We start from the raw sequence: 18,869 nt of genomic DNA, 5'->3' as shown, positions 1-18,869 counted from the left end.
CTAACGTTACACCGGAACTACTACATGCAAAGCCAACTGATCCCGTCTACATACACCAGCTAGCGATTAGCTCCATGCCGCTAGTTTTCTTAGTTCACCCTTATAAATAAACCAGCTGCTTCACCGTGGTGCTGGTTACAACACTGCTTATGTAACTATTAAAAACGCTAATAATACTTTTATATACACAGATAACGATGACAGCCAGGTGATGGTATCTGAATGGGACAATTCATTATATTCCATAAGGACTTACCAGTTTGTCTCACACACAGAAGGACGAACTTTATCTGCCGTTAATTCCCGCTACAGTTTGAATCTCGTTGGTCTCGTGAGATCTCGTTGTTCTTGTGAGATCTCGCTGGTCTCGTGAGACCCTGTTCCCCCCTCTCCTCCCCGCACCCCATCCAACCCAGTATCACGCCAAAGCGTGTAATACACACGCCAGTCACTAGGGCCTTGCGTGTCCTCCACACGCTTTTATCTCACTAGCGTGTGGAGGACACGTTATAGCCTTAACATGAACGTGCAGTACCAGCAGATGGCAGTCATTTACTCATTTACTCATTGCCAACAACTACTACAACAACTACATGGAGCAGAGGAAGAAATCAGTCAGGCCATTCTTACAGATCCCGACCCACCAGGTAAGTCCATATGTTGCTGATTTTCAGTTTGGTTTATGATAACTTTTTGTTGGATATGTTCTAGGTTCTATGTGTCTTATCATGTTTATTGGTTTGAAGGGAGAAAGGTATTAACTTGAGATTAAACTAGACTCGGTTCAAACGCTAGCTATTTTAGCAATTAGCTTTACAACTAACGTCATTTAAAAGTATTTTCAGCTTAAAATTATAAAGGGGAAGTCTTGGTTAATGTTAATTATGGCCCCACGACACATTACGGAGGTCCGTTTTTTTCCTTCTCTCTCTTTTTTTTTTTATCGGTTCCGTGCAGGTCCGGTCAGCCAAGGTCCTTTTAAACAGTGCTAATGATGTTTTAGCCTGCCTATGGAGTTAATGTTATATGTACGTGTGCACAAGCATTAGAGGACTTCCTTGACAAATGGCTTCATAATAAATGGTAGTGGGTTGAGACACTAATTATTCTGTATGGGTCAAAGTTTTTTTTATTTTTACATATATATATATAATATTTATTTTTTTTTAATAGCTTGCTATAGCGACGGGAGGCAGGCAATCGATGCTCAGACGAGCCTCTCTGTGTCCAGTGTATTAATGTCTCTCCAGTCTTCAGCACAATCCTGTAGATCTGTATTGTCCACAATATCCACTGTGTTTTGCTAGCATGCTTGTAGTTGACACGTTGAAGATGACTAAGAATTCAGTATTCGCCCTTTGTGAAATCCAAAAAGACTTGCTGCAAGATAATTGACCATGTTTTTATCTTTTTCTGTCCAACAGCTCCAGCCCATACCCCTCCTACCTTTACCTCTCCTTGGCTTTTGCTATAGTCAACCAACGGCTCTTTTAAGAGCCACTCCTCTACTGCACTCGCTCTCTCTCTCTCTTTCTCTCACACACGCTCACACACCCCTCTCTCTCTCTTTCTCTCTCTCTCTCTCTCTCACTCTCTCTCATATATATGTATATATTTGTTTGTTTGTTTATCTGTCTGTTTGTCTGCGTCTGCCTCAAATGGCTGATCCGTGACATATTGGACTCCTCAGATGAGATACGTCTCTAAAGCCACTCCCACTCCCTATTGTACCTTCTGTCGACCTGAACAAACTGGAACCTGCATATGATCTGGGAATGTGAACAGGTGCATGAGTTCTGGCATAAAACAACATCAATAATATCTGATGTGATAGGATGTCTAATTCCTACTGACCCGATTGTTTTGTTGCTTAATGATGATTCTACATTACACCTGCTTGAGAGACAGAGGAAAATTTGGCTAGCCGGCTCAACTGCAACCAAGAAAATGATAGCTCAACGTTGGCTCCCTCCTCACTCGCTTTGCAAAGCCAAAATCATCAACTATTAACCTATGGAAAACCGCAGCAGCACAAATATCAGACCTAATGACCTCAGTGCCACAAGAACTAGAGGGGAGTGATTAGGCAAGGTGTGATTTCTGTTTTTTTTTTTTTTTGTTTTGTTTTTTTTTGTGACCGCAGAGGGTAGGGGGTGGGAGATGGTTTTTGTGTTTTTGGTTTTTTTTTACACCATTTGACACAGCTGTTATACATTGTGGAATTTATTCTGTATGTCTGAATGATATAAATGGTGCCAATAAAAAATTGATCACAAAAAAAAAAAATGGCTGCTCCGTGGGGCAGTGGGAAGGCAGCGGATGCTCTTTTCCTAGCAGAAAAGTTACTGGCTGAATATAAAGTGAGTCTTGAGGATTTGTGATAATAATAAAACATGGCAATTTGTAAGTGTTCTGAATTTTAATGTTATCATACAATGCTCGCTTTTTCATGAAAGGAAAGGGAGGCAAAGAAAAAATCAGCATCCACTACACTGCTAAAGGCAGTAAGCCTACTGTCCGATGGGTGGAGAGAGATGCAGATGGACGTCGAATCTTAAAAAGAAGCAGAAGTGGAGAGACATGGAAAAAACGTGCATCGGCTACAGGTAGTTCATGTCTTGCAAGATAACTTGTCATTACCCTAATCAAATGAGTAATAACAAGTAACTGTGTCCATAGTATTTAAAATTCAGCTAATGTACACCCTGATGTGAGTTTTTTCACATTTAAAACATAGACCACCGAACAGGGTGGGTTTTCCACTGTATGTCTATTTCCTTTCTATTTGTCTATGGTGCGAATCAAGACCAAAAAGGCCACAGGTTGGATCTGTTACATTTGTTAAAATATATTTTCCAGGACCAGAACCATCTTTACACTACATAAGCTCAAATGTCAACTACTGTTATGCTAAACAAATGCAAAGATATGGAGTCAAGTTCCCCACTGTGTTGTCCCATTCTTCTGTTAAGGAGACTGAGATTTGTGTCAGTTAGATCTGTTTCCAGATTATGTCTTTTGATCCTCAAGTGCAAAGAATCTTCTACCGCTTATCCGGGGTCGGGTCGGGGGGGCAGCAGCCTAAGCAGGGAAGCCCAGACTTCCCTCTCCACAGCCAGTTCGTCCAGCTCCTCGCATGGAGATCCCGAAGCGTTCCCTGAGAGAAATAGTCTCTCCAGCATGTCCTTGGTCTTTCCCAGGGCCTCCTACCAGTGGGACGTGGCGGAAGGCGTCCGGGAGGCATCCTAACTAAATGCCCGAGCCACCTCATCTGGCTCCTCTCAACGCAGAGGAGCAGCGGCTCTACTCCGAGCTCCTCCCAGATGACCGAGCTTCTCACCCTATCTCTAAAGGAGAGCCCAGCCACCCTATGGAGGAAGCTCATTTCGGCCGCCTGTACCCGTGATCTTGTTCTTTCGGTCACTACCCAAAGCTATGACCATAGGTGAGGGTAGGAATGAAGATCGACTGGTAAATTGAGAGCTTTGCCTTTTGGCTCAGCTCCCTCTTCACCACGACGGATCTGTGCAGAGTCCGATCTCCCGCACCATCCTTCCCTCACTCGTGAACAAGACCCGAGGTACCGAGAACTCCTCCACTAGGGGCAGGCCAACCATCGACTCGGATTTGGAGGTGCTGATTCTCATCCCGGCCGTTTCACACTCAGCGCTGAACAGTCTGATGAAGCCAACAGGACCACATCATCTGCAAAAAGCAGTGACCCAATCCTGAGGTCACCAACGCCCTGGCTGTGTCTAGAAATCCTGTCCATAAAAATTATGAACGGAATCGGTGACAAGGGCAGCCCTGGCGGAGACCAACCCCCACTGGAAACGAGTCCGACTTACTACCGGCAATCTGGACCAAGCTCTTCAAGTTCAGAGTCATGGACCTCCAGTCAGACCTATTCATTTTATTTTTCAGTGTGGTTGACACAACATACAACTCTCACAAGCTGTGCCCTAGTGCAGGAATGTCCCTACAAACACAGTGAAGAGAGTTTTATTATTAAAATGTCAGTCTAGGGCTGCACGATATGGTTAAAAAAATCATATTACAATTATTTGACTGTGGTTCCCATGTAATTCACAATTAGTTGGATCAAATTGTCATTTTCAAACTCATTACCAAACACGTTTTGTGATATGTGTAGAACTAGATATATCTGCAGCACTACAGTACTTCATTATAATGCTGTTGGTTATCAAAAATTGAGGCTCAGAATCCAGATTTAACTGTGCAGCCTTATTACCGCTATGTTACAATACATACTGTATAATCTATACAGATTGACTTTTTTGTCTTTCCTTTTTATCAATCTTTTCAGTTTCTGTTGCGCCTAAGGAGGCCTCTGCTTCTTTTGAGCCTGCTGAGGAGGTTCCCACAGTGACCCAAGACACCCGTTGTCAATATGTATTTGGTAAGATGATACTTAATTTTAATTAAGTATTTAATTATTAAGTGTAATTAAGTTAGGACACAGTGTGTAAATAGTAAATGGACCTGTACTTGTATAGCGACTTTCTAGTCTTCCGACCACTCAAAGCACTTTTACACTACGCGCCACATTCGCCCTTTCACACACATTCACACAGTGATGGCAAAGTCCATCAAACAGAAACTAACGTTCATACACACTCACACACTGATGCACAACATCAGGAGCAATTAGGGGTTCAGTATCTTGCTCAAGGATACTTCGACATGTGGCACCAGAAGCCGGGGATCAAACCCACAACCTTCCCATTAAGGAACGACCCGCTCTGCCTCTGAGCCACAGCTGCCCGAGTGTAGGAATGTTTATTATTTAATGTTTATTATTATATTATATTATATTATATTTATTATATCTGTGTTTAAGACACTGAGATGCAGAGCTTAAAGGACATTCTGACCACAGCGAATGTTCAGAATATGGAAGAGCAGCTTCAACCTCCACATCATGGTGCTAGCTTCAGTCTGCTGCCCAAGATGAGTGGCGGAAAGCACGGTCCCATCACCTGAACTGTTTGCTGTCCTGCAATGAGGTCCCAAAAAGGAAGTGCTGTCACTGCACCTCCCCTGCTCTAATTCGCTGCAGAGACTGCATTCCAGAGGAGTGGCTGTGTATGGAATGTGACATACACATACATTTTAATCTCACACTACATAACAGGGAGTCTTGCATTGATGGGATTTACAAGCCCATTGAGCCAACAGTGTGCTGCGTAGAAAAGGATGGCACATACTGTCTGGTCAATCAAGGTATTCTTCTGATTCTTTTGGTAAAGTGCTTAAAGTTATGTTTGACCTTTTAGTTTAGATAATAATCTCAATTGGATACATTTTTAAGTCTTCTCCCTAGTTACTGAACCTGTCTTTTCAGTGCGACTGTTGCCTACAGTGAGACCTTCCCAGCTATGCACCTGTGACCCTGAAAACATTACAGAGTCAGCTGGCAGAACAGTTATCACGGTTTGCATAAATGGTATGGACTATCAATTTATTTATTTTTTGGCTAAGTTGTATGTCTCAAAATAACCACATATTTATTGTAATTCTTTTTGTTTTTAGGTCAGTATGATTTGCACATGCCAAAGTTGTTTTGCAGATTGTACCTGGCACAGTGGACACCTGACAGAAGCGACCTTATAAAGAGTGGCTACTGGCCAGCAACTGGAAATGCTGAGACGTTGTTTTCAGTTGATGTCTTCAGCACATTTGAAGAAATGAAAACTGTTGCACCCAGTTTGTCCAGGCAAGCTTTTTTGCGGATGTTAGAGAGGAGAACTTCTCACTTTGGAAGGGTAGGTTCAGTGTTGATGACAGTTGCAGAGATTGGAGAATATTACTTTAGCTATTTCATGTAACTTTTTACAAATTGACAGGCTGGGAAAATACATGGAGACATATTCCAGAGAAGCTTCATGGAGTATACATTCTGCCAGTTCCAGTGTGACAAAATGGTCTGTGATAAACACCTGTCCTGCATGTACACCAAACATGCTGGCTCTCTGTGCAGATGGCAACCGAAAACAATACAGATTTCGACAGTCAAAGGGGTGAGTTAATTTACACTTTTTAAAATTAGCTGAATAAATAATGTCTGAGACCCATGAACATAATCTTTTTTTTTTTTTTCTTATCTCATTAAGGTCAGAGGAGCCATATTTTGATGGCACTTTCATTGCCAAGGATTGTGACGTACATCATTTTGTTGAGGACGTCCAGAGCAAAATGAAAAGTGTTAGTAGTATTTGCACTGTTATCTAAATACATTATATGGCCAAACTTTTGAGATATATACCTTTTACATTATTTAATAGTGTTAGTATTCTTCAAGGTCAGTTGTTGTCTGTTAATATAATATAAAAGTATGTAAGTTAAGGAAATGGCACATCTCAGTTTTAACCAGAATATTTTATCATCTAGACTGCTGGCAGAGGAATCTGTGGAGCCAGTAAGTGGTCTGCTGCACGAGAGACTGCCCGAAGAGCAAGCAAGCTAGATGAAGAGGGCCTTGAAGTGGTTGTTTGCAGACATGGAGTGCTGCTCAAGGCTCTCAAAATGTACAGGGGGGAAATATTTGCCTATCCCCTTTTCCTTCAGGCAGCCACAAATGGGCTGTTCTACTGCACAGACATTGCATGCAAATACTGGCCCTACCTGGAGAAGCTGGCAGTGTCCATGGTGGACCTCAGACCTTTGCTACAGATGAGGCCATTCCTCTCTGTGATGCATGCTAAGGCCCATTCCACCAAGTGTGAGGTACTACATATTCATAATCAAAACAAGTGTAACTGCTTCAGTACTTAAATAATATATATGACAGGTTTTCCTGTGATTTGTTAGCTCACATGGAGTGGCAGGAATCAGGAGGGTGCTGGAACAACTGCCGGGGAGGAGGTGGAAATGGTGAACAGCTTCCTTTCTCGATGTGCTCTCACAACTAAGTACATGATGAAATCTGGTAAGTATTCCTGATTTATATTACATTCTAGTCTTTTATCCTTTCTTCTTTTCATTCTAAGACTTTGTACAGTATGAGATATTATTAATTATTTTTTCTAATATTATAATGCATTAATAAAACTCCCTTCTATTTGTCTTAAATTAAAGCTTGTGAATGCATGTACCATGACCATTAATGGGACTTTCCTCCTTGCAAGGTATGTTCTTTTAAAGCCCGGAATGACATGCTAACGATCCACGCCATTGGTTGGAACCAACGGAAGCAGGATGGCCTTCATCTTGCTTTATCCAGCAGATATGTCAAGGTATTGACCAGATGCCATGTGACAAAGCTGACAAACAATATTAGTTCTGTGTGTAAATGTGGTTGGAAAACATGACTGACAACATGATTATCTCATACTATGCTTTTCATGATTTTCCTCACCTTTCTAAGATTTTAAGAAGATGGCAAAGTTTGTTTATTTATTTTACTGTCGACTTTCTAAAAGGCTCAAGAAGAGTCTCGGAGGCTGGAAGATGGCTTTGAGCTCTTTCAATGCACTACCTAAATTAAATATGAAATGTTTACTTATATTTTTATTGTTGTTGTTTTTATTAAGATTCTCTAGGAACCCAACGCGATGACCAGCAGAATCTTCAGCTGTCCATTGAACAAATGTTCCTTAGTGTTCATCAGAAAAAAGCCAGCCTTTATACTCAAACTGGTATGTTGAAAACGCATGTAATATTTCTACCATCCGATGTCTGCATACACACATATGTGCCACATTTCTGTGGTTTCTAACTTTATAGATAGCAACAAAATTCGACACTTGCGTAGAAGGAAATTGAGGGAAGAGAGGTGTCTAATGAGGAGCAGATCGAGGTGGTGAAGGTGGAGAGCAGACGCTCTGTGGTTGGAGGAGACACTGGGGCAGATATGGCCATGGGAAGTGCACAGCAGTGGTATGGGACCATTTTTCTCTAAAGTGATTGTGAGTCTGTGATCATGATTGAACAAACTCAAGATTTGACGTATATGCTACTCTATACATACAGGTATGCCACCCAAAAGATCTTGCTCACTTTACAGTGTTAATTCTGTAATGTTTGGGCAGCTGTGGTGTCTTTGAGTGTCATTTCTATACTTTTCAAATACTTGTTGCCATATGGATCTACACTTTTTGTGTATGTATGTACAGCTCAAAGTTGTTTTGATTGAATGTTGTTTGTATTACTTCAGAATCCAGCAATATCCTCACAAAGAAGAAGATTTTTGATGCATACATGTCAAAAATGAGGCTTCAGGAAGAAAGGGTCATTGTGGTGAGGGAGATGAGACAGCGCTGCACCTACCTCAGAGGTCTGGCTGAGAACATCAGGACAAAGATGTCAGAAATGTCCACTGTCAGGACCAGTGGTAGGTTAACTTTTATCTCCTTGCAGCTACGGTTTGGGGCACACTATGGATTTGTACCCATGTACCACACTTGTACCACCACTACAGATCTTGGTTTGGAACATTACACATGTTAAATTTACTGTCCAAATTCATGACCACTACAGGAACAATCCTATTGATTTTTGTGAGTGACATTTCCCCTGCCACAGTAATCTCTGACTCAACCCTAACTTGATAGGATAGGTTCAGACTTCATACTGATCAGAAGAAGTGTCTAGTAGTGTTTTGAATTCCTTGTGGCAGAATGTAATTATATTCTGTACTTATTCTGTGGAGTGAGTAAAGGTCTAGTTGAACATCACAAACCCACTTAAATTATTTTTCCTTATAGGAAGGTTAAGCAAAGTGGGACATTGTGGGCTACAGTGTCTTCTTCAGAAAGGCTTGCCGATGTGGATGAGAAGTTCCAACTTGTATTGAAGCCAGGCCCTGGGACCTTGCTGAGGCCTGGCCCCAACAGAACCGAGTGCCCTGGGACTCAAATGCTGCATCTTTTTATTGTAATGCACTCTGTTGTAGGGATTTTTTAAAGTGTGTTATCAATGCCTGGCCTCATATAAAGGAATTTATACTCGTGCCACTAATGAATATATTTCATACTGTGTGCTCCAGTATGATGTCATTCATGGTGACAGTGTGACTAATCTTTGGAGTGAGCCACTTATGTACATGTCACTACATAAAATACTTTCCAAAACATGCATATGATCAATAACAATAGTTGAGTCGTGAGTGTAGTGTTTGCAGTCATTACTGTACCAACTAAAGGAAGTAGTTTGTCATAGCATTACATGAGGTATGCATAAAAATGTGTTGCAGTGCTTGTAAACTTGTTCATCCTGAAGTGTTGTTAATGTCTATGAAAATAAAATGTGTGAAATTTTCTTTTTTCTATTTGTAACACTGTATTCCAGTTATTTTATTTATTTATTTTTGGTAGACTATAGACACAAATAAACAACAGTTACTATTGGTATTATTATCATTAGTAGTAGTAGTAGTGGGCTATTTGCTGTCATATAAAAATGTTTGGTCTTGTATCCCTAAGCAGCACCTTACTTTATATGATGCACTGTTACTGTTGACAAACAAAATCTGCAATAAGAATTTATTAAGTCAAAAAGCTTATGAGAAAAAATCACTATGTGATTGATTGGACACATTACACATTATTTTAAGAGGCTGTCCTTCCCCCAAAAAACGACCCTATAGGTCGTTTGTACATGCAGCTTAAAAGTCTTCCTCAATAGAGACGCACACTCCATGCGTGTGCATTAAATCTCTATATCTTTGCACTTGTCACTTTCATATATTTAATCAAACTGGGCTTTCCATTTGGCATTACATCCAACCCCTGCTGTTGCATAATCATAAAAAAACAAAAAATATCCAGGGTTGTGTTAATAGCTTATGTATGACTAAGAATGGTTTTAACCCTAAATCAAGCACTTCAGGCCTTCTTCAAAACCTCTAGTACTGCCCTAGATTGTCATCAGTATTACAATCTCCTAAAGTGACTAATTGTGGTCCCTAATTCCACTAATAAATAACAAACAAATAAACAAGAGCTTCATTTTATCCACTGGTCCTTCAAAGTGCTCTTACAAACTAAGCCTGTGATGGCTTGGGTCCATGAAATGTGAAAGTTAAAACTTTGTCATAGAGCTAAACCAAATACATCATTGGAAAGGTCTCGGCCTGAAGAATAACATATATCAGTATGAAGACTCTACATAGCGCCTGCTTTAAAATATTAACCTTTAAACCTTGAACTTGGTGCTTATAGAAAGCTTCAAGTATGGCTCTTCTAGGGTTATGAAATTATATTTAAAGATATGAAATATCTGGTACAGAGTGGTAATCAGACTGTATCTAGATAATCTATGTTAAAAAAGGCATAAGTTGCTTTATTCCTGCTATATTTGCTTATATCCTAGGTTTTGGGGGGTAGTTTTGTGTCATAAAGTAGGGTTGTAAAATTATATTTCTTCTGAATTTATGAAATATCTGGTAGAGCCGAACTGATAATCACGCTGTAAATGATATATGTTAAGAAAAAGTACAGTCGTTGCTTTATTGCTTCTATCACTAATATCTTAGAAATGGCGTTTTGGGGGCGGTAGTTCTGGGTCGTAAATTGGGTATTGTGAAAACGGATATGAAACATTTTTTTACTGAATATATCAAATATCTGGTAGAGCTGAACTAGTAACTACTAGTATATATTTTTTTTTTTTTTTTTTTTTGTTTTTTTTTTTTTTTTTTTTTTTTTTTTTTTTTTTTTTGATTTTTTTTTTTTGGGGTTTTTTTTTTCTTTTTTGGGGGTTTTTGGGGGTATTTTTGGTCGTAAAATTTGTTGTATATATTAAATATCTACTACAGTCGAATTAATAATTGCATTACATATAGATGATCTTTGTTTATAAAAAGTAAAGATGTTGCAACCTATATGTTCGTTTGGGTTGGAGGACTTTTTAATCATTTAATCATATCAGAGCAAATCATAGTATAGTATGGCCAGAATGTTTTTATACAGACAAGAGTGTGAAGAATGTACTTATATATTTGACCAAATGTAGATATCATGAATTAGAATGATACATGTATTAGATAAGAATTACTTTATTCATCCCCAAAGGGAAATTCAAATGTCTATCAGCTCATCTTTTGATCAAAGGAGTGTAAAGCCTGATGACTAGGTACATAATATCTCCTGTATGAGTCCTTCAGTGGAGATAGAGGAGCCTGTTGTTTCTTTGGTCCATCAAGGTGTTAAGTGGTTGAGCCGTGTTGTTCAGGATGGCCTCCATCGTCTTCATTGTGTATCTCTCCACCACATCCCCCTGAATCCATATTGGCTCCAATTACAGAGCCAGCCTTCCCATAGTATTATCTCGAAGAGCAATGTACCAGTGATATTTAAGAAGACTTCATTTGGTATTATTTATTAAAAAGTACTGCAAATGAACACTCATTGCTTCAAGTGGCAATAATTGGCGACAGTGAAGAACAAACAAATAAAACAACATGACAAACACAAGGGCACTGCAGTCCGTTCTGCACTTTGGCAACATTAGAAAGTGGTGTCTTTCTCCGGCACCCACTCCAAAGGCCAGTCCTTTCCACTGTAACACAAAAAAGAAAGCAACTGATGTTATGTTTGGTTATGCAAATGCATAGTCAGACATATTAAGACTCACATTAGACCCCTGTGACTGTTTTCCAATAGTTGTATCGTAGTGGATTTTAATGAAATGGACAGTAAATTAATAGTCAAGAAATGGTTGTAGAAGAACACATTGTGGGTGCACACAAGTCACTCATGTATCCATTCTCTTCCACTTATCCCTGTTGGGGTCACAGTGGGGCTGGCGCATATCCCAGCATCTTTTGGCCGAGATTAACCTATCCCCAAAATGCGGTGGGAGGGAGCCAGAGTACCCACGCAGACACAGGGAGAACATGCAAGCTCCACACAGAAAGATCCCAGGAGAATCTAATCTCCATCTTGCTGTGAGGCAACAGTGCTAACCACCAAGCCACCGTGTTGGTGTTTGATGTCATATGGCCAAAATCACAAATTACATTTGTTTCGTTGGGCTTTACAATCTGTACAGAATGTGACACCCTCTGTCCTTAGACCCTCGATTCAAGTAAGAAACCAAAGTGTCATTTTCGGTGGGAATGTCTACAAACTTAACTTTTAAATGAATATACAAAAATGTATCATATACAATCATGTTACCATGTACACCAATCATCCACTAATAAAGTGAGAGTAAGGCAGTGATGCAGTGATGGACAATTTTAGCATTTTTAAATAAGCCTCTTTCTGACTTCTGTACAATGGTGCTGTTAGCAGAAAAGCATGATAGATGTTTTAGAATTTCTTACTGAGACAACTGCAGCCTCTTTATATTCAATGACATTCACAGGGTGGATAATCATGGACTAAACTTACGTGGCTTTATTTATTTTTCCCATTTCTCCTATTAGACTAATATATTTTATATAATGTAGGCTATTTCAGCACTGAATGTTTAGTGTGGGGATAATAACTTAGTCAGTATTGGCCATGACTAGATTAATGGTGTTCATGTGAATGTTCTCAGTGTTGGTGTCAAATAAGACTGAAGGCAGATTAGGAGAAAACAACATAACTGTAAACTATGGCGATTCGTTATCACTCTAACTGGCCATGTGCTACAAATCAGAAGTCATACATACCAGAGTTTGCACGGCTCCCACTCCACCAGCTTCAATTTTTGTCCCTAAAAAAAAAAAAAAAAAGTTAAAATCTTTGGCTTATACCACTGTCTTGACTACGTTTTCAGGATTATTACACAGATTACAGAAAAACTATCGGCACTTTTTGACTGGAAGATTCTCTAACATGAGACTTTCTAAAAAACTTGAGAGGTTGCTTTTATAGACTTTTCCACTATATGAAGAACCAACAATGACAGACAGGAAGTAACCCATAAAGAAATATTATCATTTTGAATTCCTTATGATTACGGAAGCAGGTGAATGACTCTGACTGTGTGGGATTATTGAACCTTTACAACTTTGCATTTGGCAACCCTCTTCACTGTATGTGGGCATTCTGAAAGGGTAAATATGAGTTTAAAAAATCTTAATACTACACTAAACCTTTAGAGACTGGTGGACTTTTTATTGTAGTTATTCTGGTAAAGAGCTTGCATGCATCATGCAAGCTCTTTACATAAATTACTGTAATCAATGGACTATAGAGATGAGTGATAGGATAAATATATTGGCAATCAATGCTCAAATCAATCAAAATCAATTCAAATTACTGTTTCATGGAAGTGTAGAGCACTTCACAGCAGAGACTAGGGTATTTTTAAATATTTTTTTTGTATTTACAACCAAGAGCACTCCAAAATCATGTGTTAATAGACATGTCTGTTTACAAAGAATGGACACACTTACTGTATGAATTAAGGGAAATGTGTAGCAATGAGACCAGTGGGGAAAATAAAAGATTACAGTCTCATTCACTGTCAGCTAATGCTCTTACTTAAGAACATCTAAACTGAGACCAAGTGATGACCAAGACTAGACCAATGCAAATCCCACACTACAGGACACATTTAAAATGAAAGGTGGAGCATTCAAACTATAAGCACATTCATTTAGAGTGACAACAACTAATCAACTATTAATCAACTATTACATTAATCAAGTATTAATTTATTTCATTATGATTTTAGCCTCTCAGGTGTGAATACGTTTTAATTTCTTTACTCCTCTATGACCGTGTACTGACTGGGCTCTGACACTATTATGGACAAAAAATATTTGATGACTTCATTGTTGTTTTCCGCAAACAATGACAATTATATACATACATTTTTTAACCATATTCTGACATTTATGGATTGACATTATGACACACCTTTCCTCTTCCGTCGCAGCACTGCACTGGGAGCTGAACAGCCTTCTTCCACAATGTCATCTATTACAGGAAAGGATATAAAATATGTGATAATGATTAAAAAATGTGCTTAATATTACATCAGTTTGAATAACATAAACAATAAAAAAATGTATAGATCCAGTGCTTTTCTATCGCATCAGAGATGATAATTTTGGAATATAAATTCACCATGAAAGCTCATAATTAAGATGCTCTTCATTGGGGATTAATGGCAGCACACAGTGAACATTGTGGGGTAATTGTCCCCTTAAGGATAACCTGGCTTTAGCAGGCTAATACAAACATTTCTAGCAGCCGAATTACTAAATTAATTGTACATTCCTTTTGGACTAACATTATCGCAGTGAAGGAATTGATACAAAGTTGATGACTCTACAGCACCATAGTTGTACTTCATATTTAACATTTAACTGTCACATCCTCCACAACCACATTAATTACATGAAATCTAAATAGGGCCCCATCTAAATAGGGCCCTAAGTGTCCTAATACAGTCTAGGCCCCTGGCCTCTGAAGGTGGGAAGGTCAGAAAAAGTTGGAGAATCACAGATACAGGCGTGATGTATGATATGTAATGATAACAGCTTAATCCAATAACCTGTTTTCTTTTCTATCCTTATTTTTTTTAATATCCATTTCTGCCATTCTTAAACACAATGGGATGTCTGGTGCTGAGAATGTATTTACATTTTCACATTACACAAAGTAACACTATGGGGTTTGTTATTTGTTTCCTACATACCTTTTTCTAAAGAAACTGGGGCTGCTGGAGTTCCCACTGAGGAATGGGGTCCAGATGTTGATGGTCCAGTTGGGGCTGCTGGTGGCCTAGTCAGGGACTTCACTGATGTAGCCGAGGTTGCTGTGGGATAAAATGTAGCCACTGCTACTGGTGGGTCTGGTTGGGCCATTAGTGGTCCAGTTGGGGCTGCTGGGGGATCAGGTGGAGCCAGTGTTTGCTGGGGATCTGGTGGAGCTACTGGTCCAATTGGTGGTTCAACTGGGGCTGATGAGGGTTCATCCAACTGTTCTGTGGCATCTTGTGGGACCCAGTCTGCATAGCAGAGGAATAGGAGTAATTATTACATAGTAATATTACTTTAATTAGTTATTGTAGAGACTCAAATAGATAGATAGATAGATAGATAGATAGATAGATAGATAGATAGATAGATATACTTTATTGATCCCAAGCTGGGAAATTGCAAAAATCATTTTAATATATATATATATATATAAAACTTTGACCCATACAGAATAATTAGCGTCTCAACCCACTACCATTTATTATGAAGCCATTTGTCAAGAAGTCCTCTAATGCTTGTGCACACGTACATATAACATTAACTCCATAGGCAGGCTAAAACATCATTAGCACTGTTTAAAAGGACCTTGGCTGACCGGACCTGCACGGAAACGATAAAAAAAAAAAAGAGAGAGAAGGAAAAAAAACGGACCTCCGTAATGTGTCGTGGGGCCATAATTAACATTAACCAAGACTTCCCCTTTATAATTTTAAGCTGAAAAATACTTTTATATGACGTTAGTTGTAAAGCTAATTGCTAAAATAGCTAGCGTTTGCAAACCGAGTCCTCCAGTTTAATCTCAAGTTAATAACCTTCAGATCTCTACCGACTCTCATCAAATCCAATAAACATGATAAGACACATAGAACCTAGAACATATCCAACAAAAAGTTATCATAAACCAAACTGAAAATCAGCAACATATGGACTTACCTGGTGGGTCGGGATCTGTAAGAATGGCCTGACTGATTTCTTCCTCTGCTCCATGTAGTAAATACAGAAATACTTTAGGACTGCAAATACTCACATACAACACCTCATATTTCTATAAGCGTGTGAAATGAATGACATGTCAACTGTAGAGATAGACCTATACACAATGACCAATTAACCACATAGACATTAATAGTCATCTTGTCAAACAAGCACTTTATAGATAACCCCATTAAGCAGGGAATGAAACCCGGTGAATAAAATCACTTTCCACAACCAAAAAACTTAACTTTTCAACTCTAAATTACACTAACTAATGGATAAATCTAATAACAGAGCCTGTCAAAACAGACTAGTCATCAACTTTTAATTCCATAAATGTTTCCACTAATAACAAAACACACCTCTGCGACTGGGGCCAAAGTTAATGTAGCCAGGTGAACAAGGGTTACACAGGGGTTTTCTCCTTAAAAAGTGTTTTGTAGTTTGCTTGTGGGATTAGTACTGCAGTAGCGTTCTTTTTCCCTCAAGGGGGCATTGTTATGTGATTAGTAGCGCAAAAGGCAAATCGCGCGTGAGCGCATAGTTTTGGGAGAAGTGGCAGTACCAGGAGGTGACTGACTGCCCTGGTGTGAATTTTTGTTTATGTGTAAGATAAATATCCATATAAATTTCGGTAAAATATGAAAATGGTTACAAGTGTCAGCAGATGAGATAATGATTAAGTTAGAAGACTTAAGGTTGATTAATGTACGATTTCTGTAGATCTGTAAATGAGTTTTGTGTATGAATCTCCGCCACGCTGAGGGCAACACTGAACAGCGGGGTTAGTGTGAGTAATGCTAAAGTACATGTATAAACAGAATTATCTCATTACAATGTATGCTGACTGTTTAAATAAGCTATGTCCATTTGTATCTTTTCTGCCTAATTTAGAGGGGAGATATATGCGTGTAGAATTCCAGGTGTGTGTGTCTTGGAGCGCAGGCTGCACACTGGAGTGAAAGTGAGTTAATTGTATTTTTCTGAAAATTGTTTCTGAATTGTAAAAATGTTTGTAAGAGAATATTTTGTTAAGAATGTATTTTTATGTTTCCCATTGAATTAAGTATTTTATTTTGAAGTGACTTAACAAATGTACTTAACAAATGTTTTTATTTCTCTTTATTTAGAGAGGTGCCACTACTGTTGTCTAGAATTAGCTAATGTCTGAAGTTCAGTTTAATGAAGTTGAGCGGTATGAGTTTGAGCCTGGTTACTGTGGGTAGCCTACATACACTATTGTTCATCAAGTGCTAAGGAGAACTGTTAAAGCTGATGGTTGTTGTCAGACAAGGAAATAGGGAAGAGTACTCATTTTGTTTTGTTGTAACTATAACTGTCCCAAATCCTCAAAAATACAGTATTAACGCTGTTCTTCATTAAGCTCAGTCGGGGAATAAAAACCCACAAAAATAATTGTATTTGTGTTCGGTCTCATCATTCTTGACCAGGCCACATTAAGGTCATTTTCCTCCCTGCAGAGTCTCCCTTCTTCTTGAACACTTTGATGAGCTGTTCAGTGTGTTGGTCAAGCTGAGGAAGGAACTTTGAGACAAGGGGAGCAGTAATAATCCTCATAAATTCAGCTTCCACCTGAAAACATCATGTCCACAAAAACAATATGTTATTGGTACCTACTAAAATTGCATCCTAAAGTAACACATTTATTTATTTATAGATTCAGTTCAACCCTGTAACTGCCTGAAGTACTAAGAGAAAAAAATATTGATTATAAATACTTTAGGAAGTATTTCATACCTCGGCCACAGTGAATGGTCCTGGCCATCTGAGCTTGAACTCTGCAATCAGGGGCTTGTCTCTGACAACCTCCTGCCTCCTGTACGAAAAAGTCTTGGCCATCTTCTCTTTGACAACTTTATCATTATGCCTCTTCTTTACTTGGGATAACAATGCCAATCTTTCCCCTTCAAGGCTGTCCTCGGTCTCTCCAGCAGGATACGGAGGACAAAAATGTACCTCTGCCTTTCTGGGTTTTTTTACATTATAGGTAGGCTGACTATGGTAATCAATGTAATATGGAAGAAATTTCTAAAGTATGATGGTCGAATCAGATGTTCGTGGCTACCTTTATGAGCCGCAATATAGTGAGCAGCGTCTGAGGCTTCTGCAGCCGAGGCAGAGGACCTGCCTGTCGCGGACGAGGAGCCCGGACTGGCTCGAGCTGTGGCGGACTGCTGGTGCCTGTGCTCTCACTGTGCGCCTACGGACACACGGACGTCTGACTGTAAAGTGAGTGTTTCTATTTTCTGTCTTATAACAACGTGGCATGTATGTACACAATTTGTTCAAGTATTATCACAAAGTTATTCCCGGTTAATACGTAACGTCAGCCAACTGAACTAACGTTAACTTCTTTACTGCACAAACAGCTTGCAGTTGCATTGCTAACTACTGTGGCACGCTAAACACAAAGACCATGCATCGCTAACTGTGTGCTCAATGTCTTGTAGACAATATCGCCTAACAGCCTTTCTGGAATGGGTCCTGCAAGGCGAGAGATTGGGTCGAGGCCATCGTGTTGTTTTACCCGCTGATGTGGTGCAGGCTATCTGACAGAAATATCCAGCTCCAGATGGCCAGTACTGTGGCACCGAGACGTTGAGGACGCTCAGGAGGAACTATAACTGTCAATGTTAACATATTTATTTTTGTTGTTGTTGATATATTTCTGTAAATAAATGGTTCACATTCACATTGTTGTAGTCCTTGATAGTGTTAGTGGGAGCGGCTTGCGGAGCTGTGCATTGTGGGAGTTGTCTTTATTACAAATGCGCCCTAAAGTCACTTTCTGACTTTTCTCGGTCAAATAGGCACCAAATTCAAAATGTATGTTACATTTCGACTACATATATAACCCACTTTCAATAAATATTAATGTTTCCACAGGTGAAATGCTCCTTTAAGGCTTAATCACATCGTCACACCGGCAACTCTTCTTCCTCCCTCCTGTACGGACTGTTGGTAACGTACTGGGCATAGACAGTTTCAGATAACCTAACGGGGTTAACGGCTCAAACCTCAGCACACACACGAGGAGAGGGAAATCAAACCCTCCGGCTCCTCCATGTCCTTTGTTTCTAACCAATGTGTGTCTCATGCTCAGCTGAAACAAGAGGTCATCATAGTGTATTTTGCTCTGTTTGCTTTTATTATATCTCATTAATAAATGCTTGTGTTTTTACATGCTGGCCTATTTAATTTCGTACAA

General features: G+C 39.3%; 1 protein-coding gene and 1 long non-coding RNA gene across 2 annotated transcripts; one reads left to right on the top strand and one right to left on the bottom strand.

Annotated features, from left to right (window-relative positions):
* The first annotated feature begins 5,963 nt into the window (after positions 1–5,963).
* LOC127370312 (uncharacterized) lies at positions 5,964–6,551 on the top strand. Its single transcript, XR_007886193.1, has 3 exons — positions 5,964–6,041; positions 6,135–6,225; positions 6,412–6,551. It is a non-coding gene; the product is annotated as an uncharacterized LOC127370312 (long non-coding RNA).
* Positions 6,552–8,290: 1,739 nt separating this feature from the next.
* LOC127368353 (uncharacterized) lies at positions 8,291–17,500 on the bottom strand. The gene is made up of 7 exons (XM_051409102.1): positions 17,399–17,500; positions 15,599–15,710; positions 14,602–14,913; positions 13,818–13,877; positions 12,623–12,666; positions 11,365–11,520; positions 8,291–8,302 (listed from the first exon to the last, which is right to left on the bottom strand). The coding sequence occupies exons 1-7, from the start codon at positions 17,498–17,500 to the stop codon at positions 8,291–8,293; spliced, it is 798 nt and encodes a 265-aa protein (XP_051265062.1).
* Positions 17,501–18,869: the final 1,369 nt, after the last annotated feature.

The sequence above is a fragment of the Dicentrarchus labrax genome, unplaced genomic scaffold (assembly GCF_905237075.1).
Source record: "Dicentrarchus labrax unplaced genomic scaffold, dlabrax2021, whole genome shotgun sequence".
Lineage (NCBI taxonomy): Eukaryota > Metazoa > Chordata > Actinopteri > Moronidae > Dicentrarchus > Dicentrarchus labrax.
This window is presented reverse-complemented; position numbering and strand designations above follow the sequence as displayed.

Excerpts from the sequence above, each read along its gene's own strand:
- LOC127368353 (XM_051409102.1), bottom strand. The coding sequence starts at position 17,500 with ATGGCCAAGACTTTTTCGTACAGGAGGCAGGAGGTTGTCAGAGACAAG. Across the intron at positions 15,711-17,398 it reads GACCATTCACTGTGGCCGAG|AAATATGAGGTGTTGTATGT; the intron begins GTATGAAATACT and ends ACACGCTTATAG. Across the intron at positions 12,667-13,817 it reads GCTGCGACGGAAGAGGAAAG|GGACAAAAATTGAAGCTGGT; the intron begins GTGTGTCATAAT and ends TTTTTTTTTTAG.